Raw genomic sequence first — 16001 nt, forward strand, 5'->3', positions numbered from 1 at the left:
GCCACATACAGGCCACATGCAGGACCACCAACCTCCACATTTAATACCAGTCCAGGCTGCTCAGGGCCCCATCCAACTAGGCCTTGAACACCTCCAGGGATGGACGGGGCATCCATAGCCTCTCTGGGCAGCTGTTCCAGCACCTCACCACTCTCATAGTAAAGAACTTTCCCCTGACTTGCATGCTCTGATGCATTGAGAAAATCATATAGCATCTGAAAAAAAGTGGAATGTAACCTTGAGTTGATGGTATCACAAAGGGGCAAACTGGTAGCAGGGTTATCAAACTGGCAGCAGAAAGAGCTGAGTTGGGTTGCATTGTGGATCAGTAAAGTATAAAAAATGGGACTTGGCAGCTATTTGTTGCTAACAGCTCAAGCTTTCACAAATATGAAGTGGAAAAAGGATTCCTGTTTGGTTTATGCTTCCTCAACAGATGAATGTCATAACCTGGGCTGCAGAGCTTCAGAAGACAGCATTAAGCTGACAGCAACGCCTTTGGTGCTGACATGATGATGTCGAAGTCTAGATGTTATGCCAGGTGTCCTATTAAAATTTTGGATTTATATCCTGGTTGGAAAGTGACCAGACACCTCTGTTAGAAAATTAATTAAAAAAAAAAATTGTGAACTGGACAAAAGCTGTCATCATACAAACACTGGTCTTAGCAATTCAGCCACCCAGCACAGGGTAATGGGGACACGTCAGGCAGAGGTGTCCTGTAATTGTTTTCCATTTTCCCATGATACCTGGAAAATGCTACATCTCAGCTTTCATATACCAGCTTTCTCCTTCGTGGTCTTTGTTACAAAGAGTCTCCTGCAGGAATTCATCAGCTGTAGCTTCCTGTTTTACACAGCACAGAGTGAAAGATAGCTACAGGCTGGAAGTGCATATTTGTGCCTTTACTCTTGTGTCAGGCAAGGTGGATGCCATTTGTCAGGAGCATGATGGGGGAAGGAGGCTTGTGTGTATTTCCCAATAGGAAACCTAATTGTTTGTGAAAAGTAAGTTGCTTCTAAAGCCATTTACTGGTGATATTCTCAAGGTGCTGCAGCAGAAATAAAGCAAAGCGAAGAGTTTGGATTGATCTGTCATGTAATTGTCACCTGTAAGTTCGATTTGATAAACTCAGTCAGCTGAGTTAATTGCAAACGTAGAGGCTAATATACAAATTTGGAAGCAAGACTAGAAAAAAGTTGGTAACTTTCCTGTAAGCTCGTTTAAAAAGAAATAAAGGACCTGTGGGGATCTCTTCAGTTTCCATCACAGGCCCACAAGCCATCCGGGTAAGGAAAATAAGCCATTTTTCTGCTTAAATGTATCAAGGTGTAAATTGTTGAAAATATTTTGAATGGAATGGGAATGTGATGTATGTTCTCAGCTCAGAAAGCTCAGAAAGTGTGATTTTGCTTTGAGATGGAAGAAAAGAGAAAATACAGTCATTAGCAGAGCTCTGGAAGTGCTGGTTGAAAGGGAGCTCTGGAGGTATCTCTGCCATCCTCGTGCTTGGAGCAGGGCTGTGACCACAGCTGGGTGAGTCAGCCACTGACCTCCTGCTCACCAGACTGAGCCAGCACTCGGAAACCTTGTGTTAGTAAAACTTGGACCATCTTGACAGTTCTTCACTGGATCTTTTCTTACTCCCCAAAAAGCTTAGCACTTCGTGCCGAACCACATGGTGTTTGTGTTGGCCTAAATCCCAAGATCTTGGGCTCAGGATCTGTCATTCACATCAGTCACTCCCTTCGTCAAAATAATTTATTCGTGTTCATGGGTTTTCTGGGTTGTGAGAAATAGAGGGAAATTCTGTTGCTAAGTATCAGCAGCACCACTGAAATTCGTTCGGTGGGAGGTATGTCTTAGAAGAGAACTGAAAACATGAAATGTTAGCTTGTGTTTTCATGTAGTATATTGCAACTTCAGAATGCTAGGCCATAACTTCAAGCCTCGATTACTTCCTTCATTTCTGAGGGCCTGATTTCCTTGCTAAACTTCTTAAACTTCTTTTTTGGACAACGTCTTTAGAAGGTGCTGAAACACCAGCTGGTGCAAATGGCTTTCAGCTGATGAGTCCAGCATACAGTGTCCTGAAAAGGAGTGGTTGGAGGCAGGAAGTTTTTTCAACAGCTCGGAAGGTGATACTCTGATCATGGGCTTCTCATGGACAAAAAGAGTTGCCCAGGGAAAGTGATTAGAGACGAAAGATGCCAGTGGCTAAAACCCTGCCTTGGGACTGCCCAGCGCAGCTCTGAAGTGTATCTTAGACTTTGTGTAATTGAGCAAATCCATTTAGTTTCTCTATGTTTCACATCTACAAAGCAGAGATTGTCAAACAGAAGTTCACGAGACTGAGTAAGTACGTTCAACATCAGGCAGACAGATGCAGTGAGAGATGGATCCGTGTTAAGGACTAAAGATGAGATTTAGTCTTGGGAAAAGAAGGGAGAAAAAGGGACAATTATGCCAACTCTAATAAACACGAAGTAGTTCACTGAGCTCCGCTGTCTTCCCAAAGGCTGCTCTGGGAAAAGACATAATGATAGAACTGGGAGTCAAGAGATCTGGGTTTTATTTTCATGTCTGCCACAATCTTCCTTTGTGGCCCAGGGTCATTTAACCTCTGAAAAATGGGGGAAATGATAGCAGATAATTAACAACCTCACAGGAGCATTGAAAATTAATTCATTAATTTTTCTGAACTCATCAGTAGAAGGTACAATGGAAATCCAAAGTGTTATCGTATCTTATAAAATTACGTCTGTTTCTTTGCATATGCTTTTAAAGAGTATTCTTAAAGCATGGAAGACCTCTGGGTTGCCTTTCAAGAGCAGTCTCTGAAAGTCAGCAGTGCCTGCTGCCCTTAGGAAGAGCCTGCCACAAAGAATGAAACCAGCATTATAAAATATATTTGTATCATGTGTGAGTCCTGTGCCAGGAATGGAGCAAAATATGGTCAGAAACAGAAGCTCGGAAGCAGACTCTTTTGGCCCATCTCAAGTTGTGGACATAATTATTTTAAGTTTTATTTGGACTTAGATTATTTTAAGCACGTCGGGTTGGCTGTCTCACCTTGGTCGCTCGTGTCAGCAGTGGACTTCACGGATGTATTTTTTTTTTCATGCTCAGTTTGTCTTTTGTGTTATACCTGTAACAAAGCAGAACCTGTACAAAATGTGCCTGGTAGCAGGGTTGTCGGGGCTCAAGCTTTCCAGGAGGCAAATGAACAGGATGAGCTGAAATATGGCAAATGTAGGCTGTTTTGTTGGAAGCCCCTAGTGAGATTGGAGTGGGCTGCTGAAATCTGTAGTCTTTAGAGTTTCAGAGAGGGCTGCGTTGCTTTTTCTGCTGGTCAAATACTTTCTTTTTCTGCTCTGTTAAGATCTTCATGCCATCCATCTTCATGTCAATCAATTTTATCTTCTCTATTGACACAATTTGTTTTCCATTTATGTCTAGGGAACGTGACTACTAGCACATCTGTGTCTCAGATGGCAAGTGGGATCAGTCTAGTCTCCTTCAACAGCCGTCCGGACGGTATGCATCAGCGCTCTTACTCGGTCTCCAGTGCAGATCAGTGGAGTGAGGCAACAGTCATTGCAAACTCTGGCATTAGCAGTGGTAAGAAACTTGGAGCTGGGGGGGGTGACCTGCATTGGGGTGAAAAGGGAATTCGGTATTTTGTGGTTAAAGTGAAAATACAACCAGATGTTCTTCACCCAGATATTCTGTTGGAAGCCAAACTTCCAGCATCTGAGGGAAAAAGGAGGCATCGTATGAAAAAACAGATTAATACAATATTTTCTCAGTGGGAAGAGCTGATGTATGACACTACTGCTTAATTTGAATTTCAGGTACATAATGTAGGTTGTTCGCTTTGTATTCTTATTTTCTTATTCTGTGTGGTTGGTATTAGCAGTAAATTACCCTGCAGACCTATTCAGTGGCATGCCCTTTCTTCGTTGTGGCCTTGCTTTGAAGGATGCACGCTGCTGCCATACCTGTTTTTTTTTCTCTTCTAGTATTTAGACTATTTAACAGAGCTAAAAGGAGCGAACACTGTTCCAGATGGTGTTTTGTATTGAGAGTAACAGCAAAACAGCTTGTTGCTTTTAGAGGATGTGTAAGATAGCAGGAAAATATTGCACAGGGGAGGATTATGGCACATTGGGGCAGCCATGGCACTCATGGGGGATAAGAGTGGAGGGCTCTGTCATAGTGAGCTGCAGGTCAGGTTGGTACTGGGGAAACGTGGATCTGGGGCATGCAGGTTGTGCCAGGTGACTGTGGAAACCATGGGAAGCTACTGAAACAGAGGGCAGCAAGTGAAAGAAAGATATGTGTGAAAGAGAGCTCTGCACAGAAGTAAAATAGGATTATGGATAGCATGAAAAAGCATGTGCATAAGAGAGGAGAAAGGGAGGACTGTTTCTAATGGCTGTTTCAAAAAAAGGGAGAATGGCAGGAGCATAAAGACTATTTTGTGTGTCCCATGTGTGTCTGTACACTGTTTAAGGTTTGAGTCTGGGGTTTTCAGGCAGCTGTGGATAGATTTTCAATGCTACTTTATGGAAAAGGAGAGTTCAAATCAGTCACCTCAGCACTGGCTGATTCATGTTCAAGTTTATGGTTGCTTAAGCATTTATTGCATTAAGCATCCATTTCTGGAGCTCTGAACTTGCAGGCAGCACCTTCAGCAATGTGATATTTGCATGAAAATGATACAGAACTTTCTGAAGCAGGCAGAATGGTGAAGTTCTTCAGCACTGTTCTCTTCAGTGTCAGCCCAGCTTACCTAGCTCTTTGGGACCTGGTTAGTCTCTCAGGACAGTCAAGATTCTCCTCCTCCTGCTTGTTTTCCTTCCAGCAAGGAGAATATTTTCATTCACCCCTTGCATTGCTAATGTAGTGGTTCCTTTAGACTGAACTAGTTTCACAGTTAAGGCTGCATGCTCTTCTCTCTTCTGCGCTGCTCTGTTATTTCCATCCACCCCGATTCTACTTTGCTTTTAAAAGGTTATACCGGAGTTTCAGCTTTTCAGTGCCGTTCTTTTACAATGTAGCTCTTCAAAGGAAAGTTGGAGAACATTGTGTGTTCTCGCTGGAATGAAGGCAAGTGAAAGTTAAGGCATAGCCAGTGCCTGGTCCCTGCACCTGCCAGACCTGCAGACGTCCCTTTAACAGATGTGAAAACCAAGGCTGCAATGGAAGAACATCTTCAAATGCAAAACTCAATGAGTCCCTAAAAGTGGCATGTAATTAATGTGCTGAAAAGTAGAAATAGAGCCTAACTTCCTGCTTCTTCCCCTTGACCTTGTCGTGCTGTTTCTGCTTTGGAGTTGCGGTGGCTCCTGGTTCTGCACTGCAGCTAGTTCTAAATTACTGGGGAAGGGAACCTTTCCTCCTACACAACCTCTGTACTCCTTTTTTTGACTTGACATTCATATGTGATTACTTCTGGATCAAAAGAGATGACAGCTAGAATTATCTATGAAATATTTATTAAAAAGCTGAAGTTGACTGGTGGGTGGCTCTGGATCAGCCTGACTTAATTTCTTGCAGAGGTTCTACTTTTCTGAAACAAGAAGAAATCGCCTTAATATGTGAGGGAAATGGAGATAGTGGCCATTTTTAGCCAACCGAATGTCAGCGTAAACAGAGGTATTGTAATAAAACGGCTGCAAAGCATCAGGAACATTCCTTTCCATCAGCGTATCGTCTTTCGGGAAGCTCATAGATGTGTCCTTTATGCCAGCAAGTTGACGCATGAAAAACTCTTTTTAATTTCAGGGGTTTTTTTCTCCATTAAAAGATTTTGAATTTTAGTCATAAAAAGGTAATACTGTGAAAGCAGCAGGTACGGAGAGAAGCTAAGCATCTTTTGGAATTCAAATGCCAATGTACTGGAGAATATGTCTGCTTATTGTCAAACGGTTTTATTGTAGACAAAATAACATATTGGGATTCAATTTTTCTCTGCACCTTTTTTTCACATTAAATTAATACTTTGTGTGGCTCTGGAGAACTTTTCAAAGTCTTCCGAAGCAGACCTTTGGTTTCCTGGGGCTTCTGTCTTTCAAGCAGCTGTGAACATCTCCTAATTAGATAAATTACTTTGTAGTGGGCAGAGCCACAAAACAGGAGGTGCTGGATAAATTAAAGGGGAAAAATAGAAAAATCCATTCTCTGAAATGGAATGCCCCACTGCTTTATGACTATTACTGTTGTAAGGTTTTACATTTAAGTACCTGAGGTTTAAAATTAAATGTCTAATATAATTTGGCACTGGTAACATGAAGCCTGTGACTGCCCTCAGAGAAAATCCAGACAGCTTAGTTCAGTGTTTCAAATTGCTGTCTGCCAGATAGTGAGCGGCCCACGCCAATGGCTCACAATTTAGCTGGATGCCGCCCGCTGCTCTGCGTGATTTTAAATTCACTAACATATTTGTCTTAAAACTTGGAAATTTAAAGAGGCTTCTCCAGAAGTACATGAAAAATTAATGCTTTTTACATTTTTTCTTACTCTTGTAAGTACTTGACAGAAGTAATTTTAGCAGCAAGCGAGAATAAAAACTGGGGGCAGTAAATCCCTGTCCAGGAACCCCTTGTGTGGATTCTTTATGGACCCAAAATTGATCTACATGTCAGATCCTGATGTACTTTAAACTGTTTATCACCCTAATGGCAGCGGAGAGACCGTGAACACCAACTTATAATCCTCGGTGAAAGAAATTGGTGTTTGCCGTCAGTGAAGGAGCAGTTTAGTGTTACTGATAGACTCAGAACGATTACTGCCACCACCACTATTGGCTGAGAGGTTCCCTGGATCGGGTCGGGAGGAAGGCTGAGGGCTGGTTGGGTTCTTATATTTGGTACATCTTGATGGACAGTGCTGCGACGCATCTCAAACTTGAGTAGGAAGCAGCTTTCCAGTGGAAAGCAGACCCAGCAATTAATATTAACTAGCAACGTTGCTATCATTAATGAAAGATAACGAAAGGCTGTTGTGCAGCCCTTACAGTTTGTATATCACTTCAAGAGCTTGAGAGGCACCCTCTGGTAGAGACACTGTGGTAGAGACCACAGCCAGCTCTGTGAGGTTACAAAAATCCAGTTTGGGAGACTTAATCCCAAGAAAATGGAGGGCGTTATTTTCTACCCAACGATGAGGAAGCAGCACATCTGCTTTTTCCTCTTCTGTCAATATTAGAGTTTTTGCTTTGGCTTCTAAGGCTGTGTCCAGAGCATACCAGAGGGAAGCATTTCTTTCGTTAGTCACAGTAATAAGTGTGTCTGAAACAGTGCTTCAAACAGTGGTTTGTGTGGGGTGGGGTTTCTTTATTCTTGATTTCCAAACTGTCTTTTGAATTCTGGCTTGATGGAAAATTCCACAGATATAAAATAAATCAAATATCTGTTTAAATATCATCCACTTAGGTTTTATCACTGTACGATTGCTTCTACAGGCCATTTGATCTCTGCTGTAATTTATATAAATTGTAATACCTGGTGTCTTTTCAGTTTCTAATGGTTTGATTTTAGGGTTTGTTAATGTGAAATTGAGTTTTCACTGTGCCATGGGGTACGAGAGGTCACTGGGGTGTTTATATTAATGCAGACCTTACAACTTGCCTTACTTTTCTGATCGTAAGCACTCGGAATGATTAAACGGCGGAGTCTTGTGCTGTACATTGTCGTAACACTTTCATCTCAGAAATGAAGCCGAAAGCATGTTTGAGAGGGGTTTGAATTCAATAGGCAGCTCTTGACAAGGATAAATTATGTAATTTCAAATAAATTTACGGAATTTCAGAATTGTGGTAAGTGTATATAAATGGTTTAGGCTGGAAAAGCTATTTCTTCCTTTTTAAAGAAGGAAGTAGTTAACCAAGGAGCAAATATGAAGTCACTTTCTTGTTTTCTAGCTGCTCTTGTATTTCCTGCAGTTGCCAATAGGTGAACTCCTTTAGTTAGACTGTAAGAATCTCAGGTGAACGGGGGAGCTGATGGCAGCTGCCATCAGCTCCTCCCACCCCAAATGCTGCCCTTCTCACAGAGCTTCCCACCAGTGTCACGGAATGTAGGCTCTTACTTTGTACTCTCTAGATGTTTATTGCCCAAATGTTGGGGAAAACCTTTCCTGACATACAGATGAAGAATACGGTCACAAAACCTCTGCAATCCCCTACTCATACAGTGGGGTTCAGACATGAACCCTACTGAATGAGGGAATGCCCTAAGAGAGTGCCTTTTACCATGGGATCCAGGCTGGGGTTGAGGTTATTGTAGTGCCTTGGACTTGGAGCCATTGGTGAGACATTGCCATTGGATCCCACTGGGGCTGGCATCTGGCAAGGCATGTATGACCACCAGAGGATTTCTAAAGAATGAAATATGTGGGAGCAGATCTTCAGTTGCTGTGTCTGTGCTGAAGCTCCCCGATGGTGCTTATGTACTCAGAGCCAATGGCAGTGAGCTGCTGCCTGCAAAAAACTAAAATCTCCATGCAGCTCAGTTTAAGGCTGAGAAGGGCTTTGGAAGCATGGGCAGTCCTGCCCAACTTTTTTGTTTTTTTAGCTAAATATTTCGGTATTTGCTGAGTGCTGCTGCTGAAATATGGATTTTTATATGTTCTGCTGTTCTCCAGAAACCCATCTGCTTTTCCTGGTTAAGATCCTCTTCTTTCTGACCCCTCCCAGCCCCTGCTTAAAACTTAAAGAATTGTTGCATTCAGCAATTACATCTGGTGCTTGGTTCCAGAATGGTAAGGAATGTGAGTTTTCATCTTGTGCTAATTTGACATTGGCAGCCTCAAACCTCGTGCTCATCTTAATCTTGCTCACAGCCCCAAGTGCCAAATGTCTGTCAATAAATTGTTTATGTGACTCAGTTAACGTGGTGAGTGGAACTATGAAGCTTTGCTTTCTGCATTGGCTTACAGATGCTTAAATGTGCAGTTTAGCTCTGAATTCAAGCTGAAACAGGACTGTGGATGTCATGTTCCTTCTATTAGGAAAAATAATCTGACTTGATTGTCTAGCTTTGTTCAGTGAATGAGTGCTTTGCTGCCTCTGGCCACGGTTGATTGTCACACCTTCTCCTTTTGACCACAGTCACTCCCAACCCAAGAGAAAAGAAAAACACCCCAAACCGAAGAAGTTCTTTTTATTCTTGACAGAACTGTGAGAATAGAAAGGTCATTTTTGACCCTCCAGGTGCAGAGTTAGTGCCTCGCAGTTACATGGTCCCCAGAAATCAGTACTTCCAAAGCAGGGAAAGGAGATCCCTGCCATTGATAGCAGTGGAAGCGTGGGGCACTTCTGACTTCAGGTTGGCTTAGTATCCGTCTCTGACAGCAGCTGCAGGCTGCCTCTCTGGAGCACAGATGTTTAACAGACACAGCACTGAAAAATCTGCAAAATATTCTGTTCTCTGATTCTCTGCATCAGTATCTGTCCAAGTGGAAGGGTTAATACTGCAGATGAGCACACTCATGTAGGCAGTGAGTTGTTCACCAGGAAGGCAGCCCTATATTCCATTTGTATAAAGAGTGCTCAGCCTTCCAAAGACTTCTTTTTGTTTGTTTCTTGTTTAACGTTGCTTTAATCTTCAATGTTTGTAGTTTTGGAATGAGTTTTGCTGTGATCTTTCTTGGCAGGTGAGTCACCAGATGGTCTGAGATGTACCATCAGCTGTGATTATTTTTCCCCGTGTCTCAGAAATAAATGTGACCCGTGGCATAGATTGCTGCAATAGTGGCAGAGGCATCAATGCGTTGCCTAAATTCAGGAGGACTTGGCTTGAACTATTTGAGCTGCATTTGATTTGAGGATACCTGGAGTGATATTTATCTGAATTTCAATAATCTACATTGATATAATAACAATAATGAAAATGTTACACTTCAGTAAAATTTAGGAATGTTGAAAATACAAAGTTGGGAGGGCTAAAAGTTACGTATAGTTACCATTGAAGTAACTCCAAGTTTCGGAACTTTTTTGTCCACACTTTTGAAGTCCGAACAGATGCTTGTAGTAATTAAACTCCTCGTTTAATGTATGTTCAGAAGCACGCTGCTTTGTTTGGCCTGTTTCTGGGTGAAGTGTGTGCAAGAAACTCACATGATGCTTTTATTTTTTCTCAGGCTTAATGAAGTTTCTGTTCCAATTAACATGAGTGCTTGCCTCATCAAGCATGTCTGTTTGCAGTCTCGGTTTCTTTCCAGTCCAGATCACAGAGCATTGGGAACGGGGATGTTGTGTATACTTTACCTATGGAATCCAACACTTCAAAGCCTCTTCACAGCATATGCAGTTCAAGGAGTGAAAGAAGCCTCTGTGTTAAACCCAATCCGCATCTCCTTCACAGCCTGCTGATTGTTGGGGAGCAGTTAAAGCTCAGCGCTTGGCTTCCTGCAGGTGGAAGAGCATCTCCTTTCAAGTCCCCAGGCCGTGCATTTGTTACAGTTGATACAGCTCCTTAATTCAGTGGCAGTGTGTGCCACCCCAGCCGAGGCTGCCAAGGAGGATCCAGTTTACATGAGGTCGCACGCGAGTGCTTTTCCTGATGCATGCATTCAGTGAGAGCAGGAGAAGAAGGGCCCTGACTTCAGTTATCCCAAACCCTCAGAAGAGCTGGGAAAACCTGGAAGGAGTGCTCAGTAACGTTTAAGAAGCACAGCAATAGAGTTTGTCAGTGACATTTGCCTTATCTGGCGCCAATATAAGGCACCAGGGCCATTGCTTCATGTGAAGAGCAAGGTGTGTTTTACATTTCAGCTATATGCTGTTGTAGTTTTTGCCTTTCCTTAAGAGTATCGTGGGTGTCGCTTTCATGGTTTGCTTTCCTTTCTGCTGCTGGTGCTCATGGCAGGCGTTACCAGGAAAGCCTGAGCCTTTTCTAGCATGGTGTGCTTCACTGCCTGTTTAATAAACAGCAGTCATTCATCTTTAATTGGAAAATGTTAAGAGACTCTTGGTTTTTCCAAAATGCTGATCTTCAGGCTTGCTGCTGAAGTCCTGTGAACTGATTGTTGAGAGTTTCCCAACCTCTTCTCAATTACCGGAGAGTGGGTTTGATGCTTGAAGTTATCCACAGGTTATACAGAGTGAAGGTTAAAGTATGAGACTAGAGACAGGCTACATGTCTCTTTTCCTGGCTCTGAGTGTTTCTTTGAAGAGAGTCAGTTCTTCCTTTGTGTCTTATTTTGCTTAAGTTGAAATACAAGGTAAATATTTTAGGAGGAAATGGTTCAGCAAGGCATACATTCATTATTTTCCAAGTGCCTTGAGACCTCAAGGCTCTGTTTCAAAGCAAAATGTTGATGCGTGAGACTTTTTTTTTTGCAATCAGAAGACAATGCTGATTGTTAGATCAGGGCAGAGCTCTGACCCTCTCCTTGTAGTTGAGTGAGTTTATTATTCACATCGATTTGATTGAGTATATAAATTAGTACATTTCACATGGTCTTGTGTGTACTCGATCATTATCTAACTCGCTCATCCAGGATGTATTTTTTTAGTGGTACTCCAAGTGCTTATTTTCCTGCCAGTCACCATTAATTGGGCTGGTCTTGCTGGGGTTGCTAGGTACCACAAACAGCAGTCGGTAATTATGGCTGGGTGCACAGTTATCTACCTGCCTTCAGTGGTTTCAGGGCCATAGAGGCGCACAGTGGCAGACAGCACACGGCTCAAACCGGGAGGTGCTGCCCTGGTTGCCCGTACTGTTTGTCTTCCAAAGGTCCATCCATCCATCTTCCTCACTGTGATGGCTAGGAACTAGTTAGCCTGTGTAAATAAACTAGTCCCTGTGGCAGTTATCTTCTCCAACACTGTTTGCCTCTCCTTTTTGTGTCAAGGTGACAGACAGGAGAAACAACACCCGTAACATCATCCGTGCCATTCAGAGCAATTCAGGGTGACACCACGTAAGAACCACATCTCTCTTCTCAACAGATCCGATGCTGCCCAGCAAAAACATTGCACTGGAGAATCAGACATCCTTTATAGATGTAGACTGTAGATGTGTTCGGTGAGAGCCACGGAGGTAGTTTGCCTTGGGACGTGGTGCCATCCTGCAGCATCCACGACTCGCTTTCTAATTTGTTGTCCTTATGCATTCGCACAACTTGTCACATTTGATCTTTCCCCAGGGCACATTCAGCATACCGTACAGATGAGGGAAGCACAAAGATGCATCAGTGTAGTGGAGGATGAGACAAATTAGAATGCTGTTGTTAACTCAGGAAGCAGTTAATGTCTCTGCACCTGACCTCAACCTGCTTCAGGCGGGACGTGCAGGGGAAGGGCTCGCATCCCATTCGCAGGTCAGGATCTGAGACCTGCAGGTCCTCTCATGCAATAGTCTTTGCTGCTTATGCTCATCACTGTGCTGGCAACATAGCAGGAATAGATGCTGCCTGTATCAGATCTTCAGTTTCTGGAAGATACAAGGAGCTTACTTTGTAAGACAGCTTTGAAAGGAAGCTAAATGGAAATGTTTTTTTTTCTTTTCTTCCTAGCAATGTGTAAACTTCTAGGGAGCAAATGTGCTTTGCTAGCACAGCAGCACATTGCTCCTTAGGAGGGAAAATGTAGTGAGCAACATACTTTTTCTTTCTCTTTCATTCTCTCTCGTTTTTTATTTTTTTTCTAAAGTGCTGTGTTGCCTTCTTTGCTTTCATCTTCCGTTACACTGGCCAGATATGGTGTGTTAGTCGGAAGTGAACTAGAGGTAACTTTGTCTTTCCTTTAGATAAGAAAGATTGTAACAAGTGTCTTACTATCCTGGAAATTATTGAAGCCAGTCCTTCCGATACATATGCCATAGTGTCATGAGACTAACTTTCTCTCTCAGGTCTCTGGATAATGTCCCTTGCTTGTCACAAAGTGGCTTATTAGGCTTCCAAGTGGAAAGGATCCTTTCATGCCAAACATGCCTTCAGGTCTGCTTTGCTTGAAGCACGCTAAGATGTATCAAAAGGCAGAACCTCCAAAAGTCGGAGGATCTTTTTTTGTTGAGAAGGAACCTTTGTTTTTCTTATTTAATTGAAATTGCCATTAGAGGAAAGGAGACGGTAACTTGGGCATTCAGTGGGGCTTTCTGTACATGACAGGATAGCTTTGTGATTTACAAGCTCTAGACATAAGGCTGGAAAAATGGTAGACGCCGTGGAAAGAGAATACTCCTGAGGCTCTTTCATCTCCATCCCACAGTTCGGCTCAGAGCTTCCTTTTAATTTCTTTCAGTGCAGCAGGTTAATTTAAGCCCTCAATAGCTTGAATGTCCAAGCTAAATTCAGCTAATCAATGACCGGACGGGCCCGCTTTCTATCGAAGGGACGAGCTGAGTGTGTGTTGGAAATGTTTGTGCTTTTTTTCCTGCGCGCTAAAGTCTTGTTGCCAGCCCTTCTCCCCACTCACAAATGTTTATCACTGTCGGCAGGCTTCTGCCGAGCTGCGGCTTTGACAGGTTTTTAATGTCTGTCCTGTACATCCATGCCTTACGCAGTCATTGTGCAATTGCAGCATCCCTTTAACTTCAGTTTGAGGCGGAGGAGGAATATAAAGAACTTGATAGAACGTTTATGGTAATAGCTGTAAAGAGAAGCTGCAGAGCATTGGATTTCACAGCCAGAAAAATTTCAGCTCAGGGAAATGGGTCTGAAATACAACTACAGATGGTTTTAGTCTATTGCTTCCCCTGCTTAAATAAAAGGATTGCTTTTCTCGCCTCTATTTAAAACACATGTGTAGAAGATGAAAGTGTCCAGCTATTTTTTTTATTATCCAGTCCACCAGCTACCGACATCTTTGGCTTATTTCATTTCTACGCTAATGGCACAGTAAAAGTTCTGAAACACACCCGTTGGGTTCAGCCTTCCTCGGGCCGTGGCAAAGATTCCTGCTGCAGTTGGAGCTGTTGCTGTTGTTTTCGTCATCGGCTCTTTCTCTTCCCATTGAACTTGGAGGTATTAATTGTGTTGCTGCTTCTGCTCTTTAATTGATCCCATGCGCCGCTCCTGCTTTTGTGCAGAGTCTGACTTCGTGTCACTTCAGAAAATCAAACACCCAAATTAATCAATCCCCGGGCTCTTGGGAGGAAGGCTGCGTCAGGGAGCTGGGCTCCACAAAAAGTCTAATTTCACTTTGAAAGCCAGTTGGAAAATTTTAACGAGAAGATGCAAGAAAAATGTAAACCAGATCAAGCCCGACTTTGGTCTGCAGAGAATAGCATCACCTGTTGAGTTTGTTTCAAGTTTTTGTAAATAGGTGATTTGACAAAAATATAAAATAAATCAAAAGACACAAAGGTAGAGGAGGTCAGAATGGCCTTGTTTCCGCTTCAAATCGTTACACAGGAGAGAAAGGGTTGTGTGTGTGACAGAGAATAGGAGCTGTGGGCCAAAGACGGGGCTCATTCTCGGGTTTGTGCATCTCAGCTCAGCCTTTGTGCTGTGCTGTTCCCACGCATCACGTGTTGCTGTCTCCTCTTACGCTAGCCCTCATCTGGGTGTCTTAGCGGGGGCACTCCCTCCTGCTTCTGGGCCCTAATTTTCTTTCCCCCCTTGATTCCTATGTTGGTATTTGCTGCTACTCCACGAGGCGTGCATGGCAAGCAGAGAAGGGAAGATGTCTCAAATGCTTCCACCCAGCTTGCTTTCAGCAGATGCAGGAGCACTGAGGGTTGGGATGGCATTTTTTACCCTTTTCAAACCCTCCAGTGCTCCTGCAACTTTGTTTGTGGCATGTGTTCCAAAAGGTAAAACTGTGAGGTTGAACGTTAAGCTTTATGAACGTGTAATACTGAGAGAGGATATCAGATGTGTTTCAAATGGCAAATGTGGTGCAGTGCAACAGCACAGCCCTTGAGACTCTTCAGAGGATTGGTTGATTTTTTCATTTAATGTTTCATCTCAATTCTGGATGTTGCTTTAGACAAAATATTTCTTCCCTTGTGCCTCTCGTTTCTCGTATTAATATGTGTCATAATTGAAAGGAGTTTCGTCTATGACTGTAATTATGAAATGTATCTAGGAGAAGGGGCAGCCTTGGAAGTTGGCTTGCATAACAACAGCTGCATTGGCTTTTTTAGGTTCTGTGATTTCTGCCTAATGCACAGGGAGAGGCAGAGGGGAGAAGGGACAGCTGTGTGCTACGAGGGGACGCATGCATTCGCAAGGAACTTCCATCCCCTGCCGTCAGCAGCAGAGGCTGCAGCTAGCAGAGCTCTCCTGGGAGGAGAGGGCATTTTGCAGCGGTGCTGCTGCACGTCATCGACAAACCTGGCTCTGCAGTTCCAGAGCAGAGCGTGTGCTGGGCAGGATAACTCCGTGGCAAGGAGAGAATGGTGTCCTTAATACAGATATACACCCTGCAAATGATGACCGTCATCAAGTAGAGCTTGCCCGTACAGTCCATCAAAAACTGCAAAGCTAATGATGGGCTGGGCAGATAATCGCGGGAGAGTTAATTGTAAGGTTCGATATGCCATCTTGTCAGCAGAGATAAGTTGTCACGTTTTCCACTTGAGCTGAAACTAAATGATTGTAAAATAAGTTATGAGTGTCCTTGGGCCTGTCTGCCAGAATGATGGCTAAGAATACATTCCTGGCCCATCAGTCTCAAGCAGCCTGCTTGATATTTATGCGAACTGAATGTTATTTTATTCCCCCTCTAGTCATGCTTGTCAGCTTCCCGAGTGAAAAGTGAAACTGCTTCTTTGACTCATACTTCAAGTATTGAAGCTCGGAGAGGCTGCAGATTGTTATTATTATTGCTAGTATTATATATTTTTTTGGGTGTGCGTTGAACGTTGATGCCCGATTGGGAAGAACTAATGGCTAACATTGAACGTGCAGGATGGCTGCAAAACAGCCCATCCCAGCCCAGTGAGACGCATCTTATGAGTTCCTGTGCCTCCGTCAGAGCTGCTTTAGATGTGGAGTAATGAGGCGCTGGCTTTTTTAATTTGGCATGCCTTTTTCTTTGCCTCTTT

General features: G+C 43.2%; 1 protein-coding gene across 6 annotated transcripts in view; it reads left to right on the forward strand.

Moving 5' to 3' along the window:
- AGAP1 (ArfGAP with GTPase domain, ankyrin repeat and PH domain 1) overlaps window positions 1-16001 on the forward strand; it is a 290613-nt gene that overhangs the window by 193112 nt on the left and 81500 nt on the right. For 4 of the 6 annotated variants that reach the window (XM_010713235.3, XM_010713236.3, XM_019616860.2 and 1 more), the window contains one exon: window positions 3460-3621. The exons of the other annotated variants lie outside the window; for them this stretch is intronic. In XM_010713235.3, the coding sequence (XP_010711537.1) occupies window positions 3460-3621 (162 nt within the window). The remainder of the gene's footprint in view (window positions 1-3459; window positions 3622-16001) is intronic. 6 annotated transcript variants of the gene reach the window in all.

Source organism: Meleagris gallopavo, chromosome 7 (genome assembly GCF_000146605.3).
Source record: "Meleagris gallopavo isolate NT-WF06-2002-E0010 breed Aviagen turkey brand Nicholas breeding stock chromosome 7, Turkey_5.1, whole genome shotgun sequence".
Lineage (NCBI taxonomy): Eukaryota > Metazoa > Chordata > Aves > Galliformes > Phasianidae > Meleagris > Meleagris gallopavo.